At 37.7% G+C, this 14,276-nt stretch overlaps 1 protein-coding gene across 2 annotated transcripts in view; it reads right to left on the reverse strand.

The window, feature by feature from the left end:
• Positions 1-14,276, reverse strand: part of ABCC4 (ATP binding cassette subfamily C member 4) — a 143,840-nt gene that overhangs the window by 55,377 nt on the left and 74,187 nt on the right. For both annotated transcript variants that reach the window (XR_004417085.1, XM_033052429.1), the window contains exon 20: positions 8,217-8,296. Coding sequence is in view for 1 of the 2 variants with exons in the window: in XM_033052429.1 (XP_032908320.1) it covers positions 8,217-8,296 (80 nt within the window). In the remaining variant the exon portion in view is untranslated. The remainder of the gene's footprint in view (positions 1-8,216; positions 8,297-14,276) is intronic.

A 14,276-nucleotide genomic window follows, 5' to 3' on the forward strand; every position in this document is an offset into this window, starting at 1 on the left:
TTTTTGCTAGAGATAATTCCTTGTCTGACATGTTTGTTTTGGGCATAAATATAAATAATGATTTAACACACACACACACACACACACACGTCAGCTACATGGCTTAGTAATTCAAATTGTCTCCAAATTTCTCCCTCCTTCTTGAACCAAACGTGGAATCTCCAATCCTTTTGCCAAACAGTGAAATCCTAACTTGTTTGTAAGCAGACATTGTCCTATCTATAGTATATCAGTAGTTTAAGGCAATGTAGAAGATTTGTACTTATCACCGTTTGGAACAGGATTGTTACACTCTGTGACTGACAGCAGAATTAAAGTATTTCTAGGTACTGTAAACTGTTAGAAATGTTAATGATTTTCACAAGTCTTAAAACTAATCACTAGTCTGAGACACAGATATGATACGTTACAATAATGCTCAAAAAGTCAGGGAAATACCTATAAACATTAATAACAAAAAATCCCACTCTGGCACTAAAAGCAGCAGTAGCATATACACAAAGAAAGACCAGAAAGAAAAGGAGAAAATACATAATATAAGTTCACTTGCATACATAAATACACTCACAGAATATTTCCTTGCCTTCTTTCACATAAAGAAAAGCAAATGAGAAAATACTTTCCAAAAGATATGAATGGCCCCAAATGAATAGAATCTCTTTCTGGAACTTTTACAAATTACACCTTATCCACAGTAAGGAAATTTACAAACCACACAGAATGGGGGGAAACATCACTGGACTTTCATACAACTATCCTGTTTTCTACTCTCTGAAAATATATTGAAAGTAATCTGATAAAGAAAACACTGAAGCCCATTTGGAGAAGAGATTATTTAAACCTGACTGTAATTTTGTATTTACAGGTTCCAACCATCAAAATACTGCAATAACTACCATTAAACCTCAATCTCCTCAAATATTAAAGAAATGAAGATAAAGACTGCACCTCACAATGCTCATATGCTCTAGAAAAAGAGAAGACAGAATTCCACTAATTGAAAATTAGCTTTAATTTTCAGAGCACTATATTCATACTACCTGTATTCCACATTTCAGTGAGAAAATGAAAGGAGTCCAGTACAAAACTATACTACTTTTACCACATAAATGGAGAAGTGCAAAAACTAAAAGGAAATGAGTTAAGAAAAACAAGAAAAGCAGTAAAGGAGGCAAGAGGGCAAGAAGGTAATGACACCACATTTTCAGTATTATTTTACCTTCTTTCCCAATATAGATAAAGAATTACATCTTCAAATTTTATTAATGTCAAGTAAATAAACACCCTAAAATATTAAAGCATTTACATTACATTCCTACACAAATTAGTTTTGTTAGAGCAGTGATCTCTGCTGCCTTGACACTAATATGTGGAGAATTGCATCCATACCTATTCTTACAAGAATTCTACAAATGAACATAAACAGGGGAAAAAAAAGGTGGGGGGTGTGAGGCAAAGGTTTAGGCTGGGGATACACAGTCACTGTAGTGAGAACAGACCCTTAGCCTTCCCTGGAAAATGAAGGTCCATATACCAACAGGAATCCACCCATTAGCAGTGACACCAGACTTCTCACAATTTATCCTGTACACACACCACCAATCTGAGTAAATATGCAGTCTGTATGATGCAAGATACTGATCCTTCTGTTCAAAGGAATGTGATGATAGGTACAAAATAAAGAACAGCAATAGCTTTGGCATAGAATATCTCCCACTGCTGGTCACCATCAGCAAGACTAATTGGCTAGTCAGATTTAACAATCAAGACATTAAAGAGCAGAGGAAGAAAAGGTCAGTAAAAAGCTACATTATTTAGACAAGTGTCTGTGCTAAACTCACAGCTTCTGCACGTTCGTCTTGGAGACACAAGTGCAACCCAAGCTTCCTCTTCCTCCAATACCTTCCACCCCTTTTATTTGTTCGCTTGTTCGTTTTTAAGAACTGGGGTTTATTTTAAAAAATACTAAAATTGAAAGCACATGCAAATACTGCATGACCACAGCAAATAATCAGGATCTTATTACAATGATAATTTTAACCTTTTCTGAAATTAGAGCTCAAAAGTTACCAATGAAAAAATATACACCCCTATTATTTTTTCTTAGGTTTTAACTGGTCTTTCATTATGCAATAGCTAGATGCCCTATAATATGCACCTCGGGAAGGTACAGCAAGAAGAAGTCCCATAAGGTTTCAGTTGTCAAGTGCCACCAGGCAACTGTTTTGTGTTTCTTTTATTTATTTATTTTAAATTTAAACCTCATCACAGGAAAACAAGCATGATTCAGCAGAAGGGAGCTAAAAAGTATCCAAGGTATCCAAGCCACAGGTCTGCACTATGTACCAGGCTCAACAGAGTATGCTGACATTTAACACAGATCCCACTACTGGTTGTTTTCTTACAACACACTTACAATCATATTTTGAATACACACATGCAAACACACGGAAAGAATTATTCTTTAATGAATAAAAATATATCTTAAAGCTCACACATATGTACTAAACTCAGCTAAACTGGAAAAAACAATGCAACAAACTCCTCAGGAATCCCACCTCTCACAGAAAGCACAAAATAACAACGTCATTGTTAAACGAAAGGATCCTGGAATTCCTTCTACACACTTTCCCTGACATCCTCACACAATAAAATGCAGGGGTCAGTGGTACTGAAACAAGGAACGGCAGTTCCACTCTTGTGCACATACGAAACCAAGTGACCCAAGCTATTATTCCAGTCTGAGGCACTTTTTGTTCCTAATATCCAGATGCAGCGGCTTTTTTTCCCCCCCTTTCTCTTTTCTTTTTTTTAGAAATGACTGTGGACACCTCCTTCACATTTTCCTTTTCTTCAGTATTTTCACTTCATAAAGCTGCAGTCAATGTGTTTTGTGTGTAGTGAGAAGGGAATGGCACATTCAGTGGTGGTCTCCGCCACAGCCTACATTGGTGGCTCAAGTAGTCTCAGGATTAGGTCTTTGTGTGTGATGAAAGGATATGAAAAGTCAGTTATTTAAACTCAGTCAAGCTGTTGATTTTGGGGAGGAAAAAGGTTTTGCAATTCAGTTTTCCTCAATAAATCACTGCCCTTTTTCAAGGGCAGCTGCAGATAGTTCACATGTTCACAGTGTTCTCCAGAAACAAAACAGATCATGATTTTTTTACTCCTCCCCTCAATCTAACGTAGGGTAAGAAATCAAAATGAAGGGGCCATCACATTAATTACCCAAATTCACTTGAAACTAACGCAGAAAATCAACTCTGTTAACAAGCAATAAGATCACTGAAAAATTACAAGGGCAAGAAACAACAGAGAAAACCATTCCTTTAACATTTACCAGAAAAATTTACAAAATGAAAGAAAGTCTGAAATACATTTCACCATCCTATGTACTCAATCAGTTTACAGACATGATTTCCAAGCAGTAGTTCATCAGTTTGGGTACTCATCTGGCAAAATCTGAGATCAGAGTTTGAAGATCTTAAGCCTCTGCAGATCCATCTTGAATCAGAATATGATTCAGCCTTCAATGAGCTCTCAAAAATACAGGCACACTCAGGAATGTCTGGGCTAATATGCATAAACCACTATTAAATATACTGGATTCCTAGTTCTTAAATATACCATCATTAATTTTAATTCCTAATACCCCATCAAAATTTTATTCTATTTCTTGGCTGGCCTTTTCCCCAATTAATGCATTGTGGTTTTTTAGTGCTGCACTGAGTTGTATGTTGTCCAGAGAAGCTGTGGACACCCCATTCTTAGAAGTGTCCAAGGCCAGGTTGGATGAGGATTTGAACAGCCTGGTCAAGTAAAAGTTGTCCCTGTCCCTGACAGGGGATTTGGAACTTGATGGTCTTCGAGGTCCTTTCCAACCCAAAGCATCCTGTGAGCCTATGATTTTAAACTACAGACTCCACACCTACCAGTGAAGTCCACATCAACAGAACCTTATACTCCCACAGAGGTTAAGGCAGGACATTTACATCTAAATAAAGCAAATGTTTAAATCCTCTTAGTAAGTTTTAAAGCACTGTAATGGCCTTCACATGAGTTGTCCTTTACATGAGGAGACTGTACCTTAGTTGGAAAACAGCTGCCAAAACCATGTAATTCTGGCTAAGAAAAAGACAATGAGATGTAGACTGAAGCTAAGGAGGTTAACAATAATTAAAAATATGTAAGCTCACAAATAAAAGCCAAAACACCACCACCTTTACGAAACAAGTTCGTTCAGTTTTTCGACTGCCTTAATCAACCTATAAACATTGATTTCTATCTGATTTTACTAATAAATTTAATGCCATATTTGGTAGAAAAAGCAAGTGTCATAGTGAACATTGCTTTCGATTTTACTTTTTTAGGAGAACTGGTATGGAACATTATGGTCAGTCAGAATTCATTACAGAAGATGAGACCCAGGTTCAGACTGCAGATTTTAAAGTTTTGGATTTTTTTTACTTAAATGACCTTCCAACTGGACTCTAAACATACCATTAAAGATATCTTAGCTGAAAGGCCTAATGTTTAACCTTTGGTTTCTTCTCAATTGTTCTACTTCACATCTACCCACAGAGTTCTGTTCCAGCCATGTAGTCAAACACAGCCCTAAACATGTTCTCATAAAAGAGACTTAACTTTAATTCATAAACCTTGTGGATACAGCAGTAATCTTCACAAAACAGTCAGCTGCACTAACATGAGGTGTCTCATATGCCATTAAAATTTGTAAGAAGAAAAAAAAAATACTGCATTCTAGTTCGGACTGCTTCACTTGCCTTCAATCTCTCAAGACAGGTGTGTTATATTTTGGTGCCCTTCAAACCAAAGAATGAAAAGATGGCAGAAAACTTTAAATGCAATGCGAGTTGCTACTTTGGAGATATTGCAAAGCAATGGTGTTGTAAAATCTAACTGGATTTTCAAAAGAATACGCAAGGTTCATGATGCATTTTTGTGCTTGCCACATACCTTTCATCTTTGTTTTAACAAGGAAGTGTACAGAGACTATCCACTGTCTTGAAGACAGTGTTTATTCTCCTTAACTCAATGGAAGATGTAAAAAATTAAACTCTTTCTGTTGAAAGATTTAATTTCCATCCAGTATAGCTGTCTAGACTAATAATGCTCGTTATAGCTGCAGTACCGTGTATAAATCTTATTACATACTCCAAAAAGTACATTATCAATTTTTAGCATTGCTTAAAAATCTGTGTTTTGTATAATTACAAAATTAAATTCTTGAAACTAATAGGTGGTACTTATTTATTTATTTATTTATTGGTACTTAAATTGGCTCATACTTAGCTTTTGAGTGTGCAATCACATTGTATTTATTTGTGCTGAAATTATACACTCACTTGCCAATACAGTAAAAGGGTGGAATGGTTCACAACGATCCTAGCAAGAACCCTGAAAACCAACCACTTCTTCAATGCAAATCCGCTCAAGAAAAGCTTCTACACACAAAGTAAGATGAACCAGTTACTGCATTGTTTATTAAGTTTCACTTGATTCCTCCTGACAACCATTTAAACAATGAATGTTGGGAAATGTCTCTCAAAGAATCAACAATAATGGCTGGGATCAGAGCTTTTATATCCAGCTAATACTGTTTTTAGAAAGGAGAAAATATTTCTTCCTGAAGGGATTATATGAAGTGCTACAAAAGACACCTGCAAACAAAACAAGTGACAAAAGATCTTTATCATAATTGATTACAGTTATTCTTTGTAAAAATCTCTGCTTCACCAGAAATAAATGTATCTTTGCTCTTGAATTTCAAAAGCATCCACTAAGCATGAAGTCTCCCGATCGAGAAGAGTGTATTTTAGAAAACCTGCCAAGAAGAAAGTGGTTTTTTCTTATGGATAGCAGTGCGCTATTAATCAGCACTAAGATCCTAAATTTTCTTTTCTGATGCCAAGTAGAGCAGGCAAGTTTTGAAACACTGTGTCTTTTTAATAGTGTACTGGACTTGTAAAATCTACTTTGTTTTCTGGAAAGCAAAAACTTTTCACTTAAAAAACAAACTCCAGAATTTGACAAATAATTCAATACCCAATTAAAAAAACCCACATAAATTAATCAAGATGAAGGAAAATATTTACCAAATGTGGTTTCAGTAGGAGCTTGAAAGAAGAAAACAAACACATCTAGAAAAGCAGCCTTCACTCTTTCATTCCAGAACAGTTCAGTTTCAGAAAGCACACACTGCCTAAAGCATCTATAGATTGATTTTCCAATGTGCTGGTAGATGGTTCAGTGCTCTGTACCATGTGCCATGCACACAGGGCAGACACTCTCTCAGCTTTCTTTTGAAGCACATCAGTTTGTTCCTTCAAAAGTAAGGCAGTGCAATTCTCAAACAGTTTGCTTCAGGGTCTGCTCCCAAAAGGAAGTATGGACAAGATCACACCAATTGTGGCTCCCTCCGCTTTTGCAGACTTCTGCAACATTTTCCCAGCAAATTTTGCATCCTCAGACAACCCCACATGCCTTCAAACCACATGCCAGGGCATGCAAAACACCCACTCAGTTTCTTGCTATAAAGCCACCATGCAAGTGGTCTTGCAACACAACTCTCACATTATCATTGTAAATGCACAGAGCTGAAGAAAATGGTTAATCATTTTATCTCAAGGCCACAGGACCCAAGGATGCTCTGGCCATGAGCAGTAAAAGGTAGGAGCACACACAGTCCAGTCTGCTGTAAAGGGGACACACTAATGCACATATAAACCCCTCTGGCCCAAAGGACAAGCACACTCTGCAGGACAGATGGGTTTGACACTGTGGATGCAAACCATGAACTAAGAGGATGAAGACTGCAGGACAAACTGAACTTCTAGTCAAAAAGAAAGGCACATATGCATAGTCTCAAGACTGCTGAAATAAAGTAAGATATTCTGTCTAATAAAACAGAAGACAACTTGGAATCTGTACAAACAGCAAAAAAAAATGTTTTTATAGAAAAAACAGACTGAACTTGCAAGAAGAATTCGAATTAATTTAAATTGAATTAAATTAAGTGGTCATGAATTAAAAATTATAATATTTACTGTAAGCAACTCCCTAACTCACAAAAAAAAACCCCAGCCGCTGTAATTCATAGGTAAATTCACCAGATTCCTTTCTTCCCCAAAATGGCACTTTAAAATGGCACTGTAAAAATCTGAAAAGTAAAACATACACCTCAATTTCAGCTACTTCACTAAACTACAAAAAACCACTTTATCTTAATAGGTGCTTTTACTCCTTGGAATAATTTTTTTTCCTATTTTCAAGAGTTCAGCAAGAGCAACATGATTAAACTACTCAACCTGAAATGTCTTTGGTTTATTTTTGAATAAGTCAAAACAGGCTTTAGATCCTGAATAAGTTATCTTTAAGAGACAAAGAAAAACTAGCAACAGCACCTTAAGAAACATTTCTGACCTCAGCATGACAGGCGTGATCCACTAAGTGGATCCAGATAATCCACTAAGGTCTTTTTATCTAGCCTCCACAATTTTGTGGATTCTGTGATTCATGTTATTTTCATGCAGTACGATCATTCTTTTTCAGATTTATCCTCCTGCAATTTTTTACGAGAAAGATTAATAGCAATTGCAACAGAAAAATTACCTTGATACCATACATAATCCTTTATCATTTCATCATCATCAAAATCTCAATGCTTTGTCCATCTTTCTTTTCTGCAGTAACTTATTTCACTTGTTCCTATTAAGGCTATTATATTCACCCTATTACTACTAATCTTTTCTTTGTAAATAGCCACACCTATTTTAATCCAAAATGGTGTGGTAAGCATTTGATTCTTTGTGGAAGTAGACATGTAATTAGGTTAATCTGCGCTATCTTTTCATGTGAGCTGATTGTTTCTTTACTATGGACATATTTCTTATAACAGCAATAAGCTTGCCAGATTGCTTGGAGGCAAATCAGGAGCAATTTACCAAGCATGTAGCTACTATGAGCTCAAATCTTGACATAATAGCAAGCTGTGTAGAGCCACTCCTACCTGCCAGTTATTACTCATGTTAGCTTTTTACTGACACGTTAAATTTCAGCCGCGCCTTTCTTCCACAAACAAGTACTTTCATTCAACTCAGCTACATCTGTGACAAATAGCTGATCTTCAGCAAAGCATACAGGAATATAAATGCAGAATGCAGTGCAGAAGTCTTTGACAGCAGCAACTGAATTACCTGTACGAAGTCCAAGAACGTCAATGGAAGCAAGTCATCCAAGTGGCCAATGTCTTTGGAGAAACGATTTAAGATTCTTCCTACAGAAACAGGGTTGAGAAGAAAAACAAAAGGGAAGTAAATATAATTCCTGAAAAGATCCATGTCTTACCATTTCAAAAACAAACAGGAAGGAAACAGCTGGACTAAAAATAAAAAGATAAATTTTGGAAACCCCCATGAAGGGAATCTTCAACAACCACTGCAATATACTTTGAATGAAGATGAGCTTTTTTATAAATGCCTTCTACCCAAATATATATAATACCTTTACCTAAACAGCTAGAAAAAATTTAAATGGGCTTTGAAGATAACATTTCAACAGAATTTAACAGGTGAAACACACATGCTTTATATGCTCAACATGTGCAGGTATTACAGTTTACAGTTTAGACAACTTAATGCAAGTTACATCAAGCAACATCAGCCAGAATCTGCTCCTATCCTTGACTGAAACTCACTAGTGCATGCTTGTCTCAGATTGATCATAGCTGATCTAACTGATCTTTTTTAGCAATTCTCTCCTCACCCCTCAACATAATACATGAATTCAAATTGTAGGCGTTTCCAAAAAAAATCTGAGATAGATTTGCATTCATGCAGCCTTACATTTACACTCATTCAAAACCCTGACAATACTGATCTTTATTAAAGCTAATAAAACGATTTTTAATCTGCTGTCAGTGAAGCATTTACATTTCTCTATTTTCCCAAGTTCTGCTTGAGTGAAAAAAATCAGTTATATCACGACTTCTTTAATAATTAAAGTCACAGTGCTGCCATCCATAAGTGGATTAGTATCTTTCTCTATTAATCAGTATCTCTACTCACCAGGAAAGAAACGAAACCAGGGGTGGGAATCTGGCCTTTCTAAGGTGTGTGATGCCCATACATGCATTCACATTGCTTTGTTATCTGCATATATCTTGATTCAATTATACTTTTAACTGGTACAAACATATTCACTGCACTGGCAACAAAAGACTTTTTTTTTTTTCCTTTTCAAAGGAGCTCATTAAACTGAAAGCAAGTTTAAAGTTTCCACAGAGTGCACTGCCGACGTAATTTAGAGATAAGAGATTCTGAAGTAACTTCTGCAGCAACCATCATGCTGGTTTTCTGCTCACATCTCTTTTTCATTCATTTCTTTTTTAAGGGAATTTCTGTTCCACACCAAACAATACAGAAATCATCCTCTCATCAGGTCTGGGACATGACTCCAAAGAGAGATACTGGTGGCAGAGCTTGTTCTGCAGTACTTCACTACCCAAAGCAGTTACTTTAGGCAGCCAACAGCAGAATTAATCCTGGTTTTAGGCTTTGCACACAGAGGGGAAGGGCATATAGCATACATGATTCAGAAAAATCTCTTTCATCTTTTTCTACTGGGAATAGTACATGGGGATGTTCCCTTTTACTTATATCAGGGTAGATACATCAGAAGGAAGTCCAAGGCAATTTTTTTCAAATCTTTCTTTTTCCCATGGTTTTTTTACATGAAGACTGGTCACAGAAGAGTGATCAAGCACAAGCTGCATGCATACTGTCACTAAGGCTTCTTAATATCCTTAAATATCACATTCTAGGTTATTTTCAAATGAACCAAGACTTCACTGGCAAAAAGAAAATAATTTGAAGAGGTTAAATGCTTCCTGCTGACAGAGCTTTCCTTAGCAGTGTGTCCAGGAAGGGCAGATAAGGGAAACTAGGTGGAATAACAGATTGGGCTCAGGGTATTAGAAATCTGTTCACAGCTTTGTCACTTGTCTTCTGAGTGACTTCACTTTATTTTACAGAGCAAGGAGCGCAGCAAGGAGAGGTGACAGTGCTAAGCCCCTCCATGAAAAGCTGTGAGACCCACCAATGACGAGCTGCACACAAGGGCAAAGGATTATTCCCATAGAGAGCAAACCCCACCTTAATTCAGCCTAAGAATCACCCTTCGCCTTTTAACCCCAAGGAAGTTTTATTTGTAGTGGTTTCAGATTTATATAAGAAGCCATTGCGCAAAGGCCACCCCACGTGACACTGTCAGGAGGCAACAGGGTCACTCAGGTTGGCCACAGCAGGGTCACTCTCCCATGGCCACAGCAGGGTCACTCAGGCTGGCCACTTTTCCATGGCCACAGCAGGGTCACTCAGGCTAGCCACAGCAAGGTCACTCAGGCTGGTCACTTTTCCATGGCCACAGCAGGGTCACCTCAGGCTGGCCACTTTTCCATGGCCACAGCAGGGTCATTCAGGCTGGCCACTTTTCCATGGCCACAGCAGGGTCACTCAGGCTGGCCATTCTCCCATGGCCACAGCAGGGTCAGCCCAACGCTGGCATCTCCAGCAATCCAGCAATGGTTGCGCATTAAGAGTGACTGTGGCTCTCCTCCTCTTCCAAAGAAGTTCTCTGAGCAATATGGTCATGACAGAAAACTTAGCTCACCCAGGCTACCCCCAGTTATCCCTGGTTTTACGCCCTTCCAAGTCACCACCAACAGCTCCAGTTCCCAGAGGTAATCATGCCGCTAATTAATTGCCAAAACTGCAATTTTTTTGCAACTGCCTCATGAAATTGTTACATATAACAATGTTTCTACAGTTTCTATTTTGACAGTTCTGTGAGCTGCCACTAGGGAAGTGGAAATTAATCTGATGTTATCAATAAAACATGAAAACATCTTTTAATCTGCCTAATCCTCTTTAAAATGTAAATACAATAATTCTGTAAAATGACACTGACTAAAATTTGAGTGAGTAAAAGAAATGGTATATGAAAAAGACAAACCTTGAAAACTGGAACCTTTCACAGTCCACCTAATACAATTAAACAGTGGCAGCATGAATCAGTTGCCTCCCAAATAAACATTAAAGTGAATCTCTGATAGCAGAGCTTCATTGTTTTTGAATTTTCAAATCACTGAAAAATTAATCTATTTAGTAGAAATTCTCTAAAATGACACCTGAAGTCATTAAGACCAAGAAAACATTTTGCTTATTGCTAAGAGGTCTGTATCTCTCTCCTGTGCTGTTTATCTGGTGCTTTTCTACAGCTAAAGGCAAGTGACAAACCCATAAGCCTTAGTCTAATTTTTGTCACTGCTGTTTTTCAATTCTATTAACCTCAGAGACAGTAGAAGAGAAAATTTCAAGTCTGGAGATGCATTTCAGCTCCTGTTCACACAGATACAACTGAACTGGCATTTTATACAGCATGCCATACACAGAAGGAAGTTACAGTAAGCCACTAAGGCAAGCAAGTTCCTTCACCATGTAGCAGGGACAGCAATGCACCTCCAAGCAAAAGTGTTACGCTTTGGAAATATACACAAGATGCCCCACAGCCATTACAGTATTGCATTCAAAGCAATTGCTTCATTTATAAGGATGTCTACAAGTACAAGAGGTCTATTTCACAAGGTATGAAGAAACAACTGTTTCCACTTACTGGAAGCACATTAAATCAGTGACTTGCTTATGCATTATTAAGCATGCAAAAGAAAACATTCCAGATTTAAAAGTTAAAGTACCTATTTGGAGTCAGGACTTAAAATGTTTACAGTTATGACTACAGTTTCTACCAGAATTTGCAAACCTAACTTTTGAGAATGGTTCTTCACACTATGGAAACTGTTGCACCTGCTATTCAGGAAGGGCAGGAGCTGCACAACCTACCTGCCCCCTCACCCTGAAAATAATGTTTTCTCTTCAAAATCTTTAAACCCTTCTCTCCTAAACTTACAGACTATTAACATTACATTGTCACCGCAGTTCATATTTCCAAAAACCCCAAACTCCTTAGAAGCATCTCTGAGATACATATACATGTCAAGAAACAATAGTTCTTAGATCAGTCCAGTATATCCAATTCACAAAAAAATTTAAGCTCCCTTAATACCTACATCCTTTACTTATCCCAGCAAGGGGCTACAAAAGCAAAAAGAAAATACTACATCAAACTTCTAAGTCAATCACAAAACCACTAACAAAAAAAGTCTTATAAGAAATAAAGGATTAAGTATGCCAATGTTGCAAAGCTTCCACGTGGTGTGTAGCGCCAGCAGCAAGCTGCAGAAGGGGACGTGCTCTCTTCAGTAGTCTTATGTTTGTTTTTACATCAAATAACTTAATCAGAACACACACTGTTGTTAGATTTCTTCCGAAGTAATTAAATAACTATTCAATGCCAATTAATCACTGTTAAATAAGGGTCTGTCACCAAAGTGCTATGTACACATTTCAGACTATTTAATGGTCAAATACTTGGCAGTATCAAAGTTAAACAATGATTCATTAAACCTCCTCCCCTACACAATAGTTAGGCTAAACTTGAAGTGAAAGAATCAAAACTCTTTTGTCCTCTGTGAAAAAGACATCAAACCTCAGAATGTGATACTCTTTTCTTCCTCACTCTGTAAACTGCCTTAACTGCACAAATCGGAATGTGTTCAGGTGCTACAAACCCACTTTGCTTCTGCAGGTGCCTACTGATACTTTGGAATAGGTGTTCAAACCAATCATACAAATAATGAAAACACTTGACTGTGCCACACCTCTTTAAAATGTTTATACATACTTTATCATGAAAGAAATACAATCCAAACTGAACCAACACTCAAGATGTAAACACCAGAAAAGGATTTTTTTTTAAACAAGTAACTGGGATCCTCCACTGGAACAGCCAAATGCCATCCACAGTATTAGTGTTGTGCAACCTAAATTCCAACGAACCTAAAAGCAAGAGTACATTATTTCTAAATGCATTTGGCACTTCTAGCAGACTTTGTTGGCCAGGGCATTCACTGAAATACTTCTGTGTAACACAATAGAGTAGGCACATTGATTTTCTATACCGTGCAATGAGTTTACAAAACCTTTATACCCACTTGCTTCATCACACATTGCAGAAATACTTTGTCACTACTTCTCTACTTCATTGATTTGCCTTTTTGAAAAAGAAAAAGGGTTTCACAAAAGGGCCTTCTACAGATAGAAAGATTTTGCCACTTGTGTGTGCATAAGTGTGCACTCTTGGAATGTTTTTCCCCTCAGAGATCAGGCTAATCCTCAGTGCAGGCAATTTTAATTGCATCACATTTTTTATTTCAATATGCAAATGTCAGTAATAAATACTGCTTTGCATAGTAACCGTAACTCCATAGCAATTGCCCTAAATGTCCCTATCTAGGTACTGCATTTACCAGGGGGGAAAAAATATTCAAAATCTCTTAAGCTACTCTGAAACAGCGAAGTCAAACATCCTCACTGCCCACCCTCCATGGAGAAAAAGTTACATTCTCTTCTGCTTCTTGCTGCAAACTCACAGACACCTGTCTAAAGGCAACGTGTAGTGCTCAGAATAGATTCAAGAAGGTTCTTAGTCATTTACGTGTAACTAAACATAAACAACCCCAGCTAGGACTGCACACTTGCTTGAAGGAATGTCATGCCAAGGAGATGCCTACCTGGACTAGGACAGACAACCTTTGGGTAGATACAAGTCAGATAATCCCAAAAGTTGACTGTGCTGAGTGAGCAGAAGCCCCTCATGTCCCCCATCCCCCTGGCACTGTGGTCGGGTGCCCGCAATAGCCACGGCATAGCATGGGCTTCCTGACCCCAAGGACAGGAATCCTGCACTCCAACAGCCCCAACTACAGCCTGGCACACCAAAGCCCTTTTAAATGGACACCTGGCAGCAAAATAACGCTCTCAAGTGTATGTGTGGCAATGGAGGCACACCCAAAAAGTAGGAATAGAAGAAATAGCTGTACAGAACCAGGTACATTTAAACGCCCATCCATTGAACACGATTCCCATTCTGTCCATGGTACAAATTGGCAGCTCCCCATGTATCTTCCTGTTAGGTTGTGGCATTCAGCAACTGATAAGCCTTTACCCATGCTCACAAACACACATACCCAAAAAAAAAAAAAAAAAAAAAGTACTGCAATTACAAGCAGCCTGCCGTTTCATCAAAGCAATGACAAAGTGGATTGTCCATATCAAATGTTGGCAGGAAGCAGACATTAC

Source organism: Catharus ustulatus, chromosome 2, assembly GCF_009819885.2.
Source record: "Catharus ustulatus isolate bCatUst1 chromosome 2, bCatUst1.pri.v2, whole genome shotgun sequence".
Classification (NCBI taxonomy): domain Eukaryota; kingdom Metazoa; phylum Chordata; class Aves; order Passeriformes; family Turdidae; genus Catharus; species Catharus ustulatus.